The sequence below is a fragment of the Heloderma suspectum genome, chromosome 1, assembly GCF_057233095.1.
Source record: "Heloderma suspectum isolate Gila_16-S chromosome 1, 16-S_ref, whole genome shotgun sequence".
Taxonomy (NCBI): domain Eukaryota; kingdom Metazoa; phylum Chordata; class Lepidosauria; order Squamata; family Helodermatidae; genus Heloderma; species Heloderma suspectum.
In genome coordinates, this window is record NC_139458.1 from 9,793,176 (window position 1) to 9,805,848 (window position 12,673).

Genomic DNA, 12,673 nt, shown 5'->3' on the forward strand with positions numbered 1-12,673 from the left:
TGCCGACTGACCCAGTATCAGTCCCAGTGGAGCTATGCAAAGGTCATTCCACAAAGGGCCAGATTACCCATGAAGCTCAGGAGGCCACAGCGTAGGATCCCAAATGATATCTGCACGGGATGATTCAGACAGCATGGTGTGACATTGTGTGAATAAGCTGTTGGGACTGTGCACTCCCCCGCCCCGCCCCGCCCCACCCCATCCCATCCACGTCAGTTCTTTTTTTCAGCCACCCCACAATTTGTTCCCCTTCAGGGACAGGGACATAAGCTGGGAGTGCTCTCGGACTCTGTGACTGGCGCCCAAGTGCCCTTGGTGGCAAGGAACACCTACTACCTGCTTTGGCTGGTACAAGAGCGAAGACCGTTCCTGGACAGGAATGCAGTGATCCATGCGTCGGTAGCCTCAAGACTGAGCTACTGTAATGTGCTTTCTGTGGGGCTGCCCTTGAGATTGATTTGGAAGCTACAGCTAGTGCAGAATGCAGCAGCTAGCTTTCTTCATGGAGCACACGCATGACGCCTGTGCTGAGACCTCCGCACTGGCGGCTAGCTAGCTACCGAGCCATGTTCAAGGTGTGTCCCATAAGGCCCTAAACAGCTCAGGACCAGGTTATTGGAGAGACCTCCTCCTCCTGTATAGGTCATACTGGTCTTTGCATTCGGCAGGCGAGGCCTTGCCTACTGTGCCACGGCTGGCTGATATTCCTCTGACAGTGGTGTGGAGGGGGTCCTTCTCTGTTTTGGCACCCACCATGTGGAGTGACCTCCCCGCTGAGATCACTGTTTGCCTGGGTGTTTCCTGAGTCTTAGTGCTACTAAGGTATTGGGAATATTTTGCTGTTTTTGGGTTTCATTGATTGATTTTATTGTATTTTGTTACGATTTTATTTTGTGAACCATTTTGAGATTTATTGTAAAAATTGAAAATGGCATGGAAATCTGATAGATTAGATAGATAGATAGATAGATAGATAGATAGATAGATAGATAGATAATAATGAGGAGCAACATCCTTAACCTTTGAGGATTTTATTGCTTGCTGGTTGTCACTAATATTGTAAAATTACCAGAAGTTAGGAAGACAAGTCATTCCCTGGCCTTGCAGGCACAGATTCTGAGAGCAGAAATATTGCCCTGTGATTTCCCCCTTTTTTCTTTAGGGTGGCTGTTTTTTTCCAAAAGATGATTCCTGGCTTTTTAAGAACTGTGAAGAAGGTAGGAATTCTGTAGGTGAAACAGGGTTGCAGAGATGGGCGGGGCACACCTGTTGAATGCTATCCTGCTTGAGAATCCATGTGGCCTAATCCTATGCATTCAGAAGTAACTACCACTTTGTTCAATGGGGTTTTCTTCTTGGTAACTATGCATAGGAATGCAGCTAATATGGCGTAGTGGCTAGAGCAGCCTTCGCCAACCAGGCGCCGCCCCAGATGTGTTGGACTGCAATTCCCATCATCCCTAGCCAACACTGGCTGAGAACAATGGGAGTTGCAGTCCAACACATCTGGAGGGCACCAGGTTGGGGAAGGCTGAGCTAGAGTGTTGGACTAGGATGGGGGAGACTCAGGTTCAAAGCTTTGTGAAAGCGGCCTTGAGCAAGTCACCATTTCTCAGCCTAACCTACCTCACAGGGTTGTTGTGAGGATAAACATGGGAAGGGGGTGGGGGGCGATCACATATGCTGAGCTCCTTGGAGGAAGGGAAGCCAACTCCAGGTGCTCTTAGATGAAACAGGTTTTCTAGATCCAGGTGGGCTTCAGGCCTGGTTTGGAGCCAAAAGTTACTCAGGGGCCCTGTGAGACTGCCTTTGATGAGACAACAGAGGGAGTGTGACACTACTGATTCTCTTGGCCCTCTCAGCAGGTTTCAGTACTATCAGCCAATATAGTATCCTGTGAGGATAACATGGGGGGGGGTCGTAGTGGTGTTAAGAGCCACGTACACTCCACTGAGTTCATGAAAGGAAAGGAGGGATCAGTATGCAGTAAGATGGATATTTGCTCATCTTCATTTATTTTCCTTTCCTTTATTTTGCTAAAATGTGAATCTGTAACAATTCCAATCCAGTGTGGCTGACCTCATGCTTTATGCTTATTGGATATAGACCCGCTGATAAGGACTCAAAACACACTGGGACGTGTTACGTATTAGCAAATTCTTCTCTGTATCCTGTCAAACACTGTTTCGTGTGCCGTGCCAATTGTTGGAACTTTCCTCTTGCCTTATGCTGTTTAACTAAGCAGCAGGGAGTCCCTGTTCCCCCCTCCCAGTACTAGACAGAGGAGTGTTTTCAAGTTTGGTGAGATGCGCCCGACCCGACCTCTCATACGCTTTCATAGCACGAAGGAGCAGCAAATTGTCTCGCGCTGCTCCCTTGCCACCGTCGCCGGAAAATCGCGTGCCTGATTTGTGGGCACGCGGAGGGAGAGGGTTTCATGCACAGAGGGTGCTCGGATTCGGAATGGGCTCGCTGGGTCTGAGAAGTTGAAGGAGGACACACTCCGGCCACGTATATTGAGGGCATTGTTTTCTGAACCGCTGGCCGAGTCCAGCAAGTGGGCGGGAGGAAAAAGTGTTGCCTCTGAGGTCAAGCGCTGTTTGAACGTGTTGCAAATGGTTTCCCCGGGAAACAGCAGCTCTGCCCTCCTAGCTTGCTGCAGCATCTTCCAAACAGTGTCTTGTCTCTAGACGCAGCAGAGAGGTACCTTGTGGTGTTGGGGGAGGGAGGGGTGGGGTGGGGAACCAAAAACAATGTGGAGGCAAAAGGCGGAGAAGAGAACATAACATCTAAGAGCGAACAACCCCAGAGAATGAAGAAACACACAGCAAGAGTGGCACCGTTAGAGCCATTCTGTCTTTCCACATTAAATTCACCTAGATCAGACGGTAAATGCAATTTTATTCCTCCTACGTTATCTTACCTAAGGGAAGGAATTAGCTTCCAGCCTATTCTGTCTTTTTTTTCCTGAAACCAATAATTTCGACAAATAAAATGTTATGAGAGGGCCGTCGGTAAAAGGGTTTGAATGTTTCTAAAAGACTTTATTTCTTCGTTTTGGTTTGCAGTCCCAAAATGTCTGGCTTTTACAGTATATAAAGAACCATTTATGAGGGTTGGGGGTGGGGAGGGGAGGGGAAGAGACCAAACAGGGGGGAAAGTTGTTCATCTTTCATTTTCAGTTTGCAAAGTGCTACCAAACTGGCTCTCTCAGTTTGTTTCGATTGTCTAATAATATTTTGGTGCAAAAATGTTTAATTTTTCTCAGTTTGAAATATCATATTATGTTGGTCACGAAGAGTCGGACACGACTTAACGACTGAACAACAACACTCTGGATTAGTGTCTTATCTGGGTGGGCGTGGGGGCTCATATTTTAAATTGCAGGATGGTTTTTTTTAAGGGAAAAAAAGCCAGGGTGTTTTCTTAAATGGGTCCAGACACGAATGAGTTTTAGTACTGTTTTGAATGTGAAGGCACTTTTTATTTTATATGCATTCCAAACTTCATGCGCTTTTTGTGTCACTTGTTCACAGGTGTGCCCTGTTGGTAGCGCATTCTTACTCCTCCATCCACCATTATTACCATAGAGCTGTTCTTTTCCCTGCAGGAGGAGGGTCTTCTTTGGGCCGGCTGGGGTGGGTTTGGGCAACCTTTACAGCGAGAGAGTGAACTGAGAATCAAGAGAGTCCAGCGGTGGGCCGTGGGCAGCTTCAGCGGGTCTGGGTTTATGGGTGGGCCAAGGACTAGTAGGGTCAGGGGATGGTGTTACCAGCGAGTTCCAGGTGCAATTTGTGGGAAAGTCCAAAGTGTAACACGATGTGATGAGGTACATACAAGAATTGCACAGGATAGCAAACCCCCTTGAGAGCTACCTTCAGTGCCATTTTCTTAGCGGAAAGATGGGGTACAAATCAAGCAAGCAAGCAAGAAAATACAGCCCTCCCCATAACAAGTTTACCCACTGGCTGAGGTCAAGGCTGAGATGTCCAAGGGGGCTTGGAGGGACAGATGTGCTAGGGACACCTGAGGCACTTGGGTAAACCCAGAGCTAGCTGTTTGTCAGGCAAAGGCTGAGAGATAAATCTGTGGACTGTGGCTCAGTGGTAGAGCCCCTGCTTTGCATGCAGACGGTCCCAGCTTCGATCCCCAGCGTCTCCAGGTAAGGCTGGAAAACCTCCTGACTGAAACCCTGGAGAGCTGCTGCTGCCAGTGTCAACAATACCGGCTAGATGGGCCAAGTGTCTAAGGCAGCTTGTACTGTGACCTGGACGTTTTTCTCAGCCCAGAGAGGGGTGGCTGGGGGCAGGTCTGTTCCCAACAGTGGCAGGCAGGCACAGGGGAAGCAGAAGCAGGGCAGAAGAGCAGGGTGAAGGTGGAGGTAGGAAGCAGAGACAGAAGCAAAGGAAGGCCAGTGATGGTTCCGCTGCTCTGGCAACTCACGCAGCTGCATGTAACAGAAATATCTGAGGCGCAATGGAGGCTGGTGGCCACAACTCTGGCAGCACCGTAACTCCATTCTGGGTTGCAAGTCAGAACCAGCCAGAACTCTAAAGGAGGTATCAAGGTGCCGAACCCTATCCAAGGTGCTGAACCCTGCCTTAAAATAGGTTCAGCACCTTGGATAGCCCCTTTAGAGTTCTGGCTAGTTCTGACTAAAAGCCAGAATGGATTCACAGCCACAGCAAAACTGGCACCACCAGCCTCCTCTGCTGAGGAGTCATTTTTATTTATTTATTTATTTATTTATTTATTTCATTTCTATACCGCCCAATAGCCAAAGCTCTCTGGGCGGTTCACGTCAAACCAGGAGTCTACAAATCTTCTCACTGCCACCGCCATGGTGAGCACCCCTCCCTCCTTTATGGCAAGTGCGAAGCCGAATGAAACATGGAACAAGTCCTTGCCACCCTCATAGGAACATCAGAAGCTGCCTTATACTGAGCCCACAAGGTGGTGCTGGGCTTTGGAGGCTTTCAGAGCACCTCTGGGGTTTAGTGTCCCCCTCCCCAGCACAAAGTCAGAGAGTAGAGTGGTTGCTCATTTCCACAGTTGCACTCCATGCTGGAAGCACTCGCACCTCCAGACCTGAGCATTGTCCTGTTTGGTAGCCCCTTGAGACTTGCAGGGGAAGCTGGTAGCAAGATCAAGACAGAAAGAAAGTAGGGCCTTGGATAGCTTCAGGTGGGTCCTACTGGCTAGAACTCTCTTCTACTAAAACATTAGGAAGATGTTGTCTTAGCAAGTAGTTAAGGCCAACTGAAGCCTTATGTAGACTGACAAGACCTCTACAGTGGTCAGCTCCGCCCCTCCTGGAGGAGCTGACTGAGTTGTTAAAGGGCCCACACCTGATTATGTAACCCAAGACTTCTATGTGGGTGGAGAGGTGGAGGTTCTGCTAGGGACTGATCCTCAGAGACAGAGGATGATGGCAGGGCTGTGTCCTCTGGCCAGGAGAGTCCTGAATAAAGCACTGACTGACCTACCCCTGAGGAAGCAGCCTGTGCCTTGTCCTCTTCAGAATCCTCTGCTGCACACTGGAAGGCCCAAGGGCTGGGAATCATGACAAGCAGGACATCAGAGACAAAACTTTTGGAGGAAGGAGGCAGGGTTGGTGGCAACACACATTTTGACCAGCTAACAAGTTGTTGTTCAGTCGTTAAGTTGTGTCCAACTCTTAGTGACCCCATGGACCATAGCATTCCAGGCCTTCCTGTCCTCCGCTCTCTCCCAGAGCGTGCTCAAGTTCATATTCATTGCATCGGTGATGCTATCTAGCCATCTCATCCTCGGCCGTCCCCTTCTCCTTTTGCCTTCAGTCTTTCCCAGCATCAGGGTCTTTCCCAGGGAGTTTTCTCTTCACATTAGGTGGCCAAAATATTTGAGCTTCAGCTTCATTATCTGTCCTTCCAATGAGCACTCAGGGTTGATTTCCTTTAGGATGGACTGATTTGACCTCCTTGCAGTCCAGGGGACTCGTAAGAGTCTTCTCCAGCACCACAGTTCGAAAGCATCAATTCTTCGGTGCGCAGCCTTCCTTATAGTCCAGCTCTCACAGCCATACGTTACTACTGGGAAAACCATAGCTTTGATTATACGGACCTTTGTCGGCAGGGTGATATCTCTGCTTCTTACTATGCTGTCTTGGTTTGCCATAGCTTTCCTCCCAAGGAGCAAGCGTCTTTTAATTTCATGGCTACAGTCACCGTCTGCGGTGATCTTGGAGCCGAAGAAAATAAAATCTGCCACTGCTTCCATTTCTTCCCCTTCTATATGCCAGGAAGTGATGGGGCCAGATGCCATGATCTTCGTTTTTTTAATGTTGAGTTTCAAACCAGCTTTTGCACTCTCCTCTTTCACCCTCAACAAGAGGCTCTTTAGATCCTCTTCGCTTTCTGCCATGAGGGTGGTATCGTCTGCATATCTGAGGTTGTTGATAATTCTCCCGGCAATCTTAATTCCGACCTGTGATTCATCCAACCCGGTGTTTCTCATGATGTACTCTGCATATAAGTTAAATAAGCAGGGTGACAATATGCAGCCTTGTCGTACTCCTTTCCCAATTTTGAACCAATCAGTTGTTCCATGTGTGGTTCTTATTGTTGCTTCTTGATCCTCGTACAGGTTTCTCAGGAGACAGGTAAGGTAGTCTGGTACTCCCATCTCTTTCAGAATTCGCTACAGTTTGTTGTGATCCACACAATCGAAGGCTTTAGTGTAGTCAATGAAGCAGAAATAGACGTTTTTCTGGAATTGTCTTGCTTTCTTCATGATCCAGTGAATGTTGGCGATTTGATCTCTAGTTCCTCTGCCTCTTCGGAACCCAGCTTGTACTTCCGGTAGTTCTCGGTTCACATACTGCTGAAGCCTAGCTTGTAGGATTTTGAGCATAACTTTGCTAGCATGTGAAATGAGCGCAATTGTGCGGTAGTTTGAACACTCTTTGGCGTTGCCCTTCTTTGGAATTGGAATGTAAACTGACCTTTTCCAGTCTTGTGGCCACTGTTGAGTGTTCCAAATTTGTTGGCATATTGAGTGCATGGCATAGCTTATGGCTTCACTGAGTTACGCAAGCCCCTTCGCCACAACAAGGCAGTGATCCATGAAGGGGCGGTTAACAAGACAAAGCCACATATGTGGGCCCAAAGTGCATACACAGAACCCTGTGTGTTGTGCCTCTGCATCCTCACTGAAGATTGCAGAGAAACCTGCGACACACACCTTGAGCTGCACAGCGCACCTTCTTAGTGGTGGCAGGAAAATTCCTGACCAGCTTTGCACAAATTGGTAATTGCTCTTTTGCAAAGCAGGCTCTGCTACCTGCAAATCGTGGTGCAGCTGGGTAATTTTAGGCCTTGGACTTAGCAGTCTTATGGGGGTGGGCTTCACTTCAGTTGTGAAGCACACACCTAACACCCCCCTGCCACAACTGCCATTCTGTGCTTTTCAACGGCTTCTACATTTTACAGTAGCAACACAACTGTTTGCCTGATTTTAAAAGCTGAACTCTGCACAGTTTTGTATTTTAAATTAACTTATATCATAGCACTGTGATGGCTACAGGAATACAGAAGGGTGTCTAGGTGAACTGTGGTCTGTTGTGGTGGCCAGGATGCAGCAAGTTGGAGTGCGGTGGGAGTGAATTTTGCCCGGGAGGCAGTTTGCCAGCAAAGGAGAGGTGATGGCCAAGTGTCAGTACCAGCACAACTGGAACCAGAAATAGTGATGGATGGAGAGCTGGGGCAGTTCAACGGTAGGATGAATCAGGTGGCAAAGGCAATTGCAGCGCAGGGTTTGAACTGAGAAAGCTGTCCAAAGGAGAGCTGGAGGAAAACATGGAGGTGGGGAGACAGAAGAGGGACAGGCAGGGTGGCTGGCACAGATTCGTGAGAAGCCACAGCAAGTCCAGAGCTTAGCTCAGCCTTCGCCAAGTGGGGGAGCACCAGATCTGTTGTTCTACAGCTCCCATAATCCCCTAGCCAGCATGCTGCGGAGTTGTGGATCGCCTCGCTCCCACCAGCACTCGGGCAGCTGCAGTCTGCGCCAACTGAAGTTTCCAGACCGTCTTCAAAGGCAGCCCCACGTACAGCATTACAGTAGTCCAGCCTGGACATGACTAGTGCGTGGATAACTGAGGGAAGGTCCATCCTCTGCAGAAAGGGCCACAGCTGGCGTACTGGCCTAAGCTGGTGAAAAGCATCCCTGACACTGCAGCTACCTGGGCTTCCCCAGTTCATAGAATCATAGAATAGTTAGCTCAGAGTCCAGGAGGATTCCCAGAGTGCACCGTTTGCCCCATCTAAGACCAGTTGTAGACCTTCTGGATCAAGCTTCACCTTGTTGGGGGAGACTGATCCGGCAACCGGTGTGCCTGCTGCTCAGTGTGTTGTCCAGCTGCGAACCATTGAGGGGCAACATCAAGGCCAGCTCCTGCTCTCCCTTCTGATGCTCCTTCTACTGTAAACAAGACCTGCTCTGATCAGGCCCTCAAATAGAGGACACCTTCAAATAGAGGACTGTCCTCTGCACAGTAGGACACTTGGCCATCCTACTCCAGAGTGACACTGTTCGAGGGTCTAGGCGCATTGAAGTGTTGCTGTAGCAGGGACCCCCACCCCCACCCCAAACTGCTGCACCACACTCCCACCCACTACTGCCAAGCTAAGGAAAGAGGGGAGGGGGCTTCCAGGGTCCCTCCAAACCTGCCACTGGCTATAGCCAATCCTGAGCCCAAGAGACCAAGGCCAGATGGGTTGAAGTTCAAAGCTCCTGGTTGCCAAATGCCTTGAGAGAGCATGACTCTAGATTGCCCCATTGTCCCCCCAAGACCTAAAGCAATTGCCCTCTTGTGCGCTAGAGGAAATCAGTTGGCTTGTCTTTTCCCTTTTAAGAGGTGACTATTCCATATGCTGGGTTATTTCCATGGGAATAATCCAAAGCGCACGTGCTGTCCTTGAAAACAGATGCATTGTAATTCCCCTCCCTAAGAAAGTCTTTTTCAGATGGCTAAATGAACTGTTTGGATACCCTGTTATGGAAGACCGTAATGAATGTTGAAAAACAAGAATAATACTGTATTGGAAACTGGCCCTGTGAATCTGTGCCAGGATGAGAGATGCAGGCAGCCTGTTTATGTACGAAGGAAGCTCCTTGTAGCCTTGTCATCGAAATCCCACCAAAGTGCAACCACCTGTTCTGTTACAAGTCAGGCGTTTTTAACCAATACGGCCATGGGTTGATTCACAAAGTAGGGACGCGTCATTAGTGTGCAACAGCCAGGGAGAATGGATGAATGGCAGCCCGGGAATGTGTTGATGGAGATGGAACCTTGCAGCCAAAGAAGGGGCCCATTAAACTGGGTGGAACACTTCTTCGGCAGATATGCTTGGCGCATCATACAATTGGGTGGATTTTTTTTTTAAAAAAAACAACCCGTGCAGCTAGCGCAGAGGGCAAGCGCCGTAGGTCAGTGACAGAATGGATGCTGCGCATGCAGGAGGTCTCAGGTTCAGCTGCTAGGGTCCCCGGTTAAAAGGTCCCTGTCTGAGAACTTGGAGAGCCACCCCAAGTCAGAACAGCGGAGGCTGGCGCTCCGATGTCAGTGGGGCGGTGAATCCGGTCCGGGTTTCAGCCAGAACCAGTCGGAACTCTAAAGGAGCTCTCCAAGGTGCTTTGCACCTTGGAGAGCTCCTTTAGAGTTCGGACTGGTTCTGGCTGAAACCCGGACCGGATTCACCGCCCCACTGACATCGGAGCCACCAGCCTCCGCTGAGTCAGAGTAGAGAGCTAGGTGAGCTAGGTCTGACTCAGCATAAGTCACCGTCAAAAATTATTCAGAGGCGGTAAACACACTCACATTTTACATGTGATCATTCCTCAGGAGGACCTATATTTTCAGCCAATTCAATGGATTAGTTTATGCAAATAGGTGTCCTTTTTTGTCATGTTCTCCTCTTTTTTTTCTTTTTTTTGGTGATTCACAAGTGCCCGACCTGGCTGCCAGACAGAGTAGCCAATACTCGGTTAGGGTGCAGTCGTATGCGTGTTTAGACAGAAAAAAGTCCACGGCTGGCTGGGGAATGCCGGGAGCTGCAGGACTGCTTTTCTGTCTAAACATGCATAGGATTGCGCCTTTGTCCATGGTGGGACTTGCTTCCAACAAAACATGCACAGGATTGCACTGTTCATTGTGCTGAATAAGAATTAAAACTAGGAGCCTAAAATCTGCATAGGGGTATCACAGAATTGTAGGGGAATCGTAGGGGAATCATAGGGGAATCGTAGGGGAATCATAGGGGAATCGTAGCGGAATCATATTGGAATCGTAGGGGAATCATAGGGGAATCATAGGGGAATCGTAGGGGAATCATAGGGGAATCGTAGGGGAGTCATAGGGGAATCATAGGGGAATCGTAGGGGAGTCATAGGGGAATCGTAGGGGAATCGTAGGGGAATCGTAGGGGAATCATAGGGGAATCGTAGGGGAATCATAGGGGAATCACAGAATCGTAGAATAGTAGGGTTGGAAGGGGCCTGCAAGGCCATCGAGTCCAACCCCCTGCTCAAGGCAGGAAGCCAAGTCAGAGCATCCCTGACAGATGGCTGTCCAGCCTCGTCTTGAAGGCCTCCAGTGTGGGAGAGCCCACCACCTCCCCAGGTAATTGGTTCCATTGTCCAATTGGGAAGTAGGTTCAGAACTGAGTATAGTACAAATGTGATTGCAGCAGGCAGGACAGAGTTAGCTTCTGAATCAGTATGAACTCCCTCGGTCCACGATCGGATGTCTCGAAGGTTATGGAAAAGATCTTGACTCATCCTTTTGGTGTAATGGTTGCAGGTATGGCTTTCAGTCTAAATCAGGGGTGTCGAACGTCTTTCACCAAAATTCGATTTTGGAGAAGCTCTCGGGATCCGCATTCCAGTAGTAGGTGCAGCCAAAGTCAAAAGGGAAGGAGCCTAAAATGCCAGCATATTTTAGCTCAAAGCTCTTCCTATCAGTAACTAAGCCTTAGAAGAGGCATTCCAAGCTCTTCCTGCCAGTAACTAAGCCTTAGGAGAGGCATTCCACGCTCTTCCTGCCAGTAGCTAAGCCTTAGGGGAGGCAGTCTAAGCTCTTCCTGCCAGTAGCTAAGCCTTAGGAGAGGCATTCCACGCTCTTCCTGCCAGTAGCTAAGCCTTAGGGGAGGCAGTCTAAGCTCTTCCTGCCAGTAGCTAAGCCTTAGGAGAGGCATTCCACGCTCTTCCTGCCAGTAGCTAAGCCTTAGGAGAGGCATTCCACGCTCTTCCTGCCAGTAGCTAAGCCTTAGGGGAGGCAGTCTAAGCTCTTCCTGCCAGTAACTAAGCCTTAGCAGAGGCATTCCACGCTCTTCCTGCCAGTAGCTAAGCCTTAGGAGAGGCATTCCATGCTCTTCCTGCCAGTAGCTAAGCCTTAGAAGAGGCATTCCAAGCTCTTCCTGCCAGTAACTAAGCCTTAGGAGAGGCATTCCACACTCTTCCTGCCAGTAACTAAGCCTTAAGAGAGGCATTCCATGCTCTTCCTGCCAATAACTAAGCCTTAGGAGAGGCATTCCATGCTCTTCCTGCCAGTAACTAAGCCTTAAGAGAGGCATTCCACGCTCTTCCTGCCAGTAGCTAAGCCTTAGGGGAGGCAGTCTAAGCTCTTCCTGCCAGTAGCTAAGCCTTAGGAGAGGCATTCCACGCTCTTCCTGCCAGTAGCTAAGCCTTAGGAGAGGCAGTCTAAGCTCTTCCTGCCAGTAGCTAAGCCTTAGGAGAGGCATTCCACGCTCTTCCTGCCAGTAGCTAAGCCTTAGGGGAGGCAGTCTAAGCTCTTCCTGCCAGTAGCTAAGCCTTAGGAGAGGCATTCCACGCTCTTCCTGCCAGTAGCTAAGCCTTAGGGGAGGCAGTCTAAGCTCTTCCTGCCAGTAACTAAGCCTTAGGAGAGGCATTCCACGCTCTTCCTGCCAGTAGCTAAGCCTTAGGGGAGGCAGTCTAAGCTCTTCCTGCCAGTAGCTAAGCCTTAGGAGAGGCATTCCACGCTCTTCCTGCCAGTAGCTAAGCCTTAGGGGAGGCAGTCTAAGCTCTTCCTGCCAGTAGCTAAGCCTTAGGAGAGGCATTCCACGCTCTTCCTGCCAGTAGCTAAGCCTTAGGAGAGGCATTCCACGCTCTTCCTGCCAGTAGCTAAGCCTTACGGGAGGCAGTCTAAGCTCTTCCTGCCAGTAACTAAGCCTTAGAAGAGGCATTCCACGCTCTTCCTGCCAGTAACTAAGCCTTAGGAGAGGCATTCCACACTCTTCCTGCCAGTAACTAAGCCTTAGAAGAGGCATTCCAAGCTCTTCCTGCCAGTAACTAAGCCTTAAGAGAGGCATTCCATGCTCTTCCTGCCAGTAACTAAGCCTTAGGAGAGGCATTCCATGCTCTTCCTGCCAGTAACTAAGCCTTAGGAGAGGCATTCCACGCTCTTCCTGCCAGTAGCTAAGCCTTAGGGGAGGCAGTCTAAGCTCTTCCTGCCAGTAGCTAAGCCTTAGGAGAGGCATTCCACGCTCTTCCTGCCAGTAGCTAAGCCTTAGGAGAGGCATTCCACGCTCTTCCTGCCAGTAACTAAGCCTTAGGAGAGGCATTCCACACTCTTCCTGCCAGTAACTAAGCCTTAGAAGAGGCATTCCAAGCTCTTCCT

General features: G+C 49.5%; 1 protein-coding gene across 6 annotated transcripts in view; it reads left to right on the top strand.

The window, feature by feature from the left end:
* The window catches only part of SLC35F4 (solute carrier family 35 member F4), a 166,602-nt gene that overhangs the window by 121,003 nt on the left and 32,926 nt on the right, over positions 1-12,673 (top strand). The window contains exon 1 of one of the 6 annotated variants that reach the window (XM_084835471.1): positions 2,422-2,888. The exons of the other annotated variants lie outside the window; for them this stretch is intronic. Within the exon in view, the coding sequence (XP_084691597.1) occupies positions 2,813-2,888 (76 nt within the window). The 5' untranslated portion in view covers positions 2,422-2,812. Of the gene's footprint in view, positions 1-2,421; positions 2,889-12,673 lie in introns of those variants that run through there. 6 annotated transcript variants of the gene reach the window in all.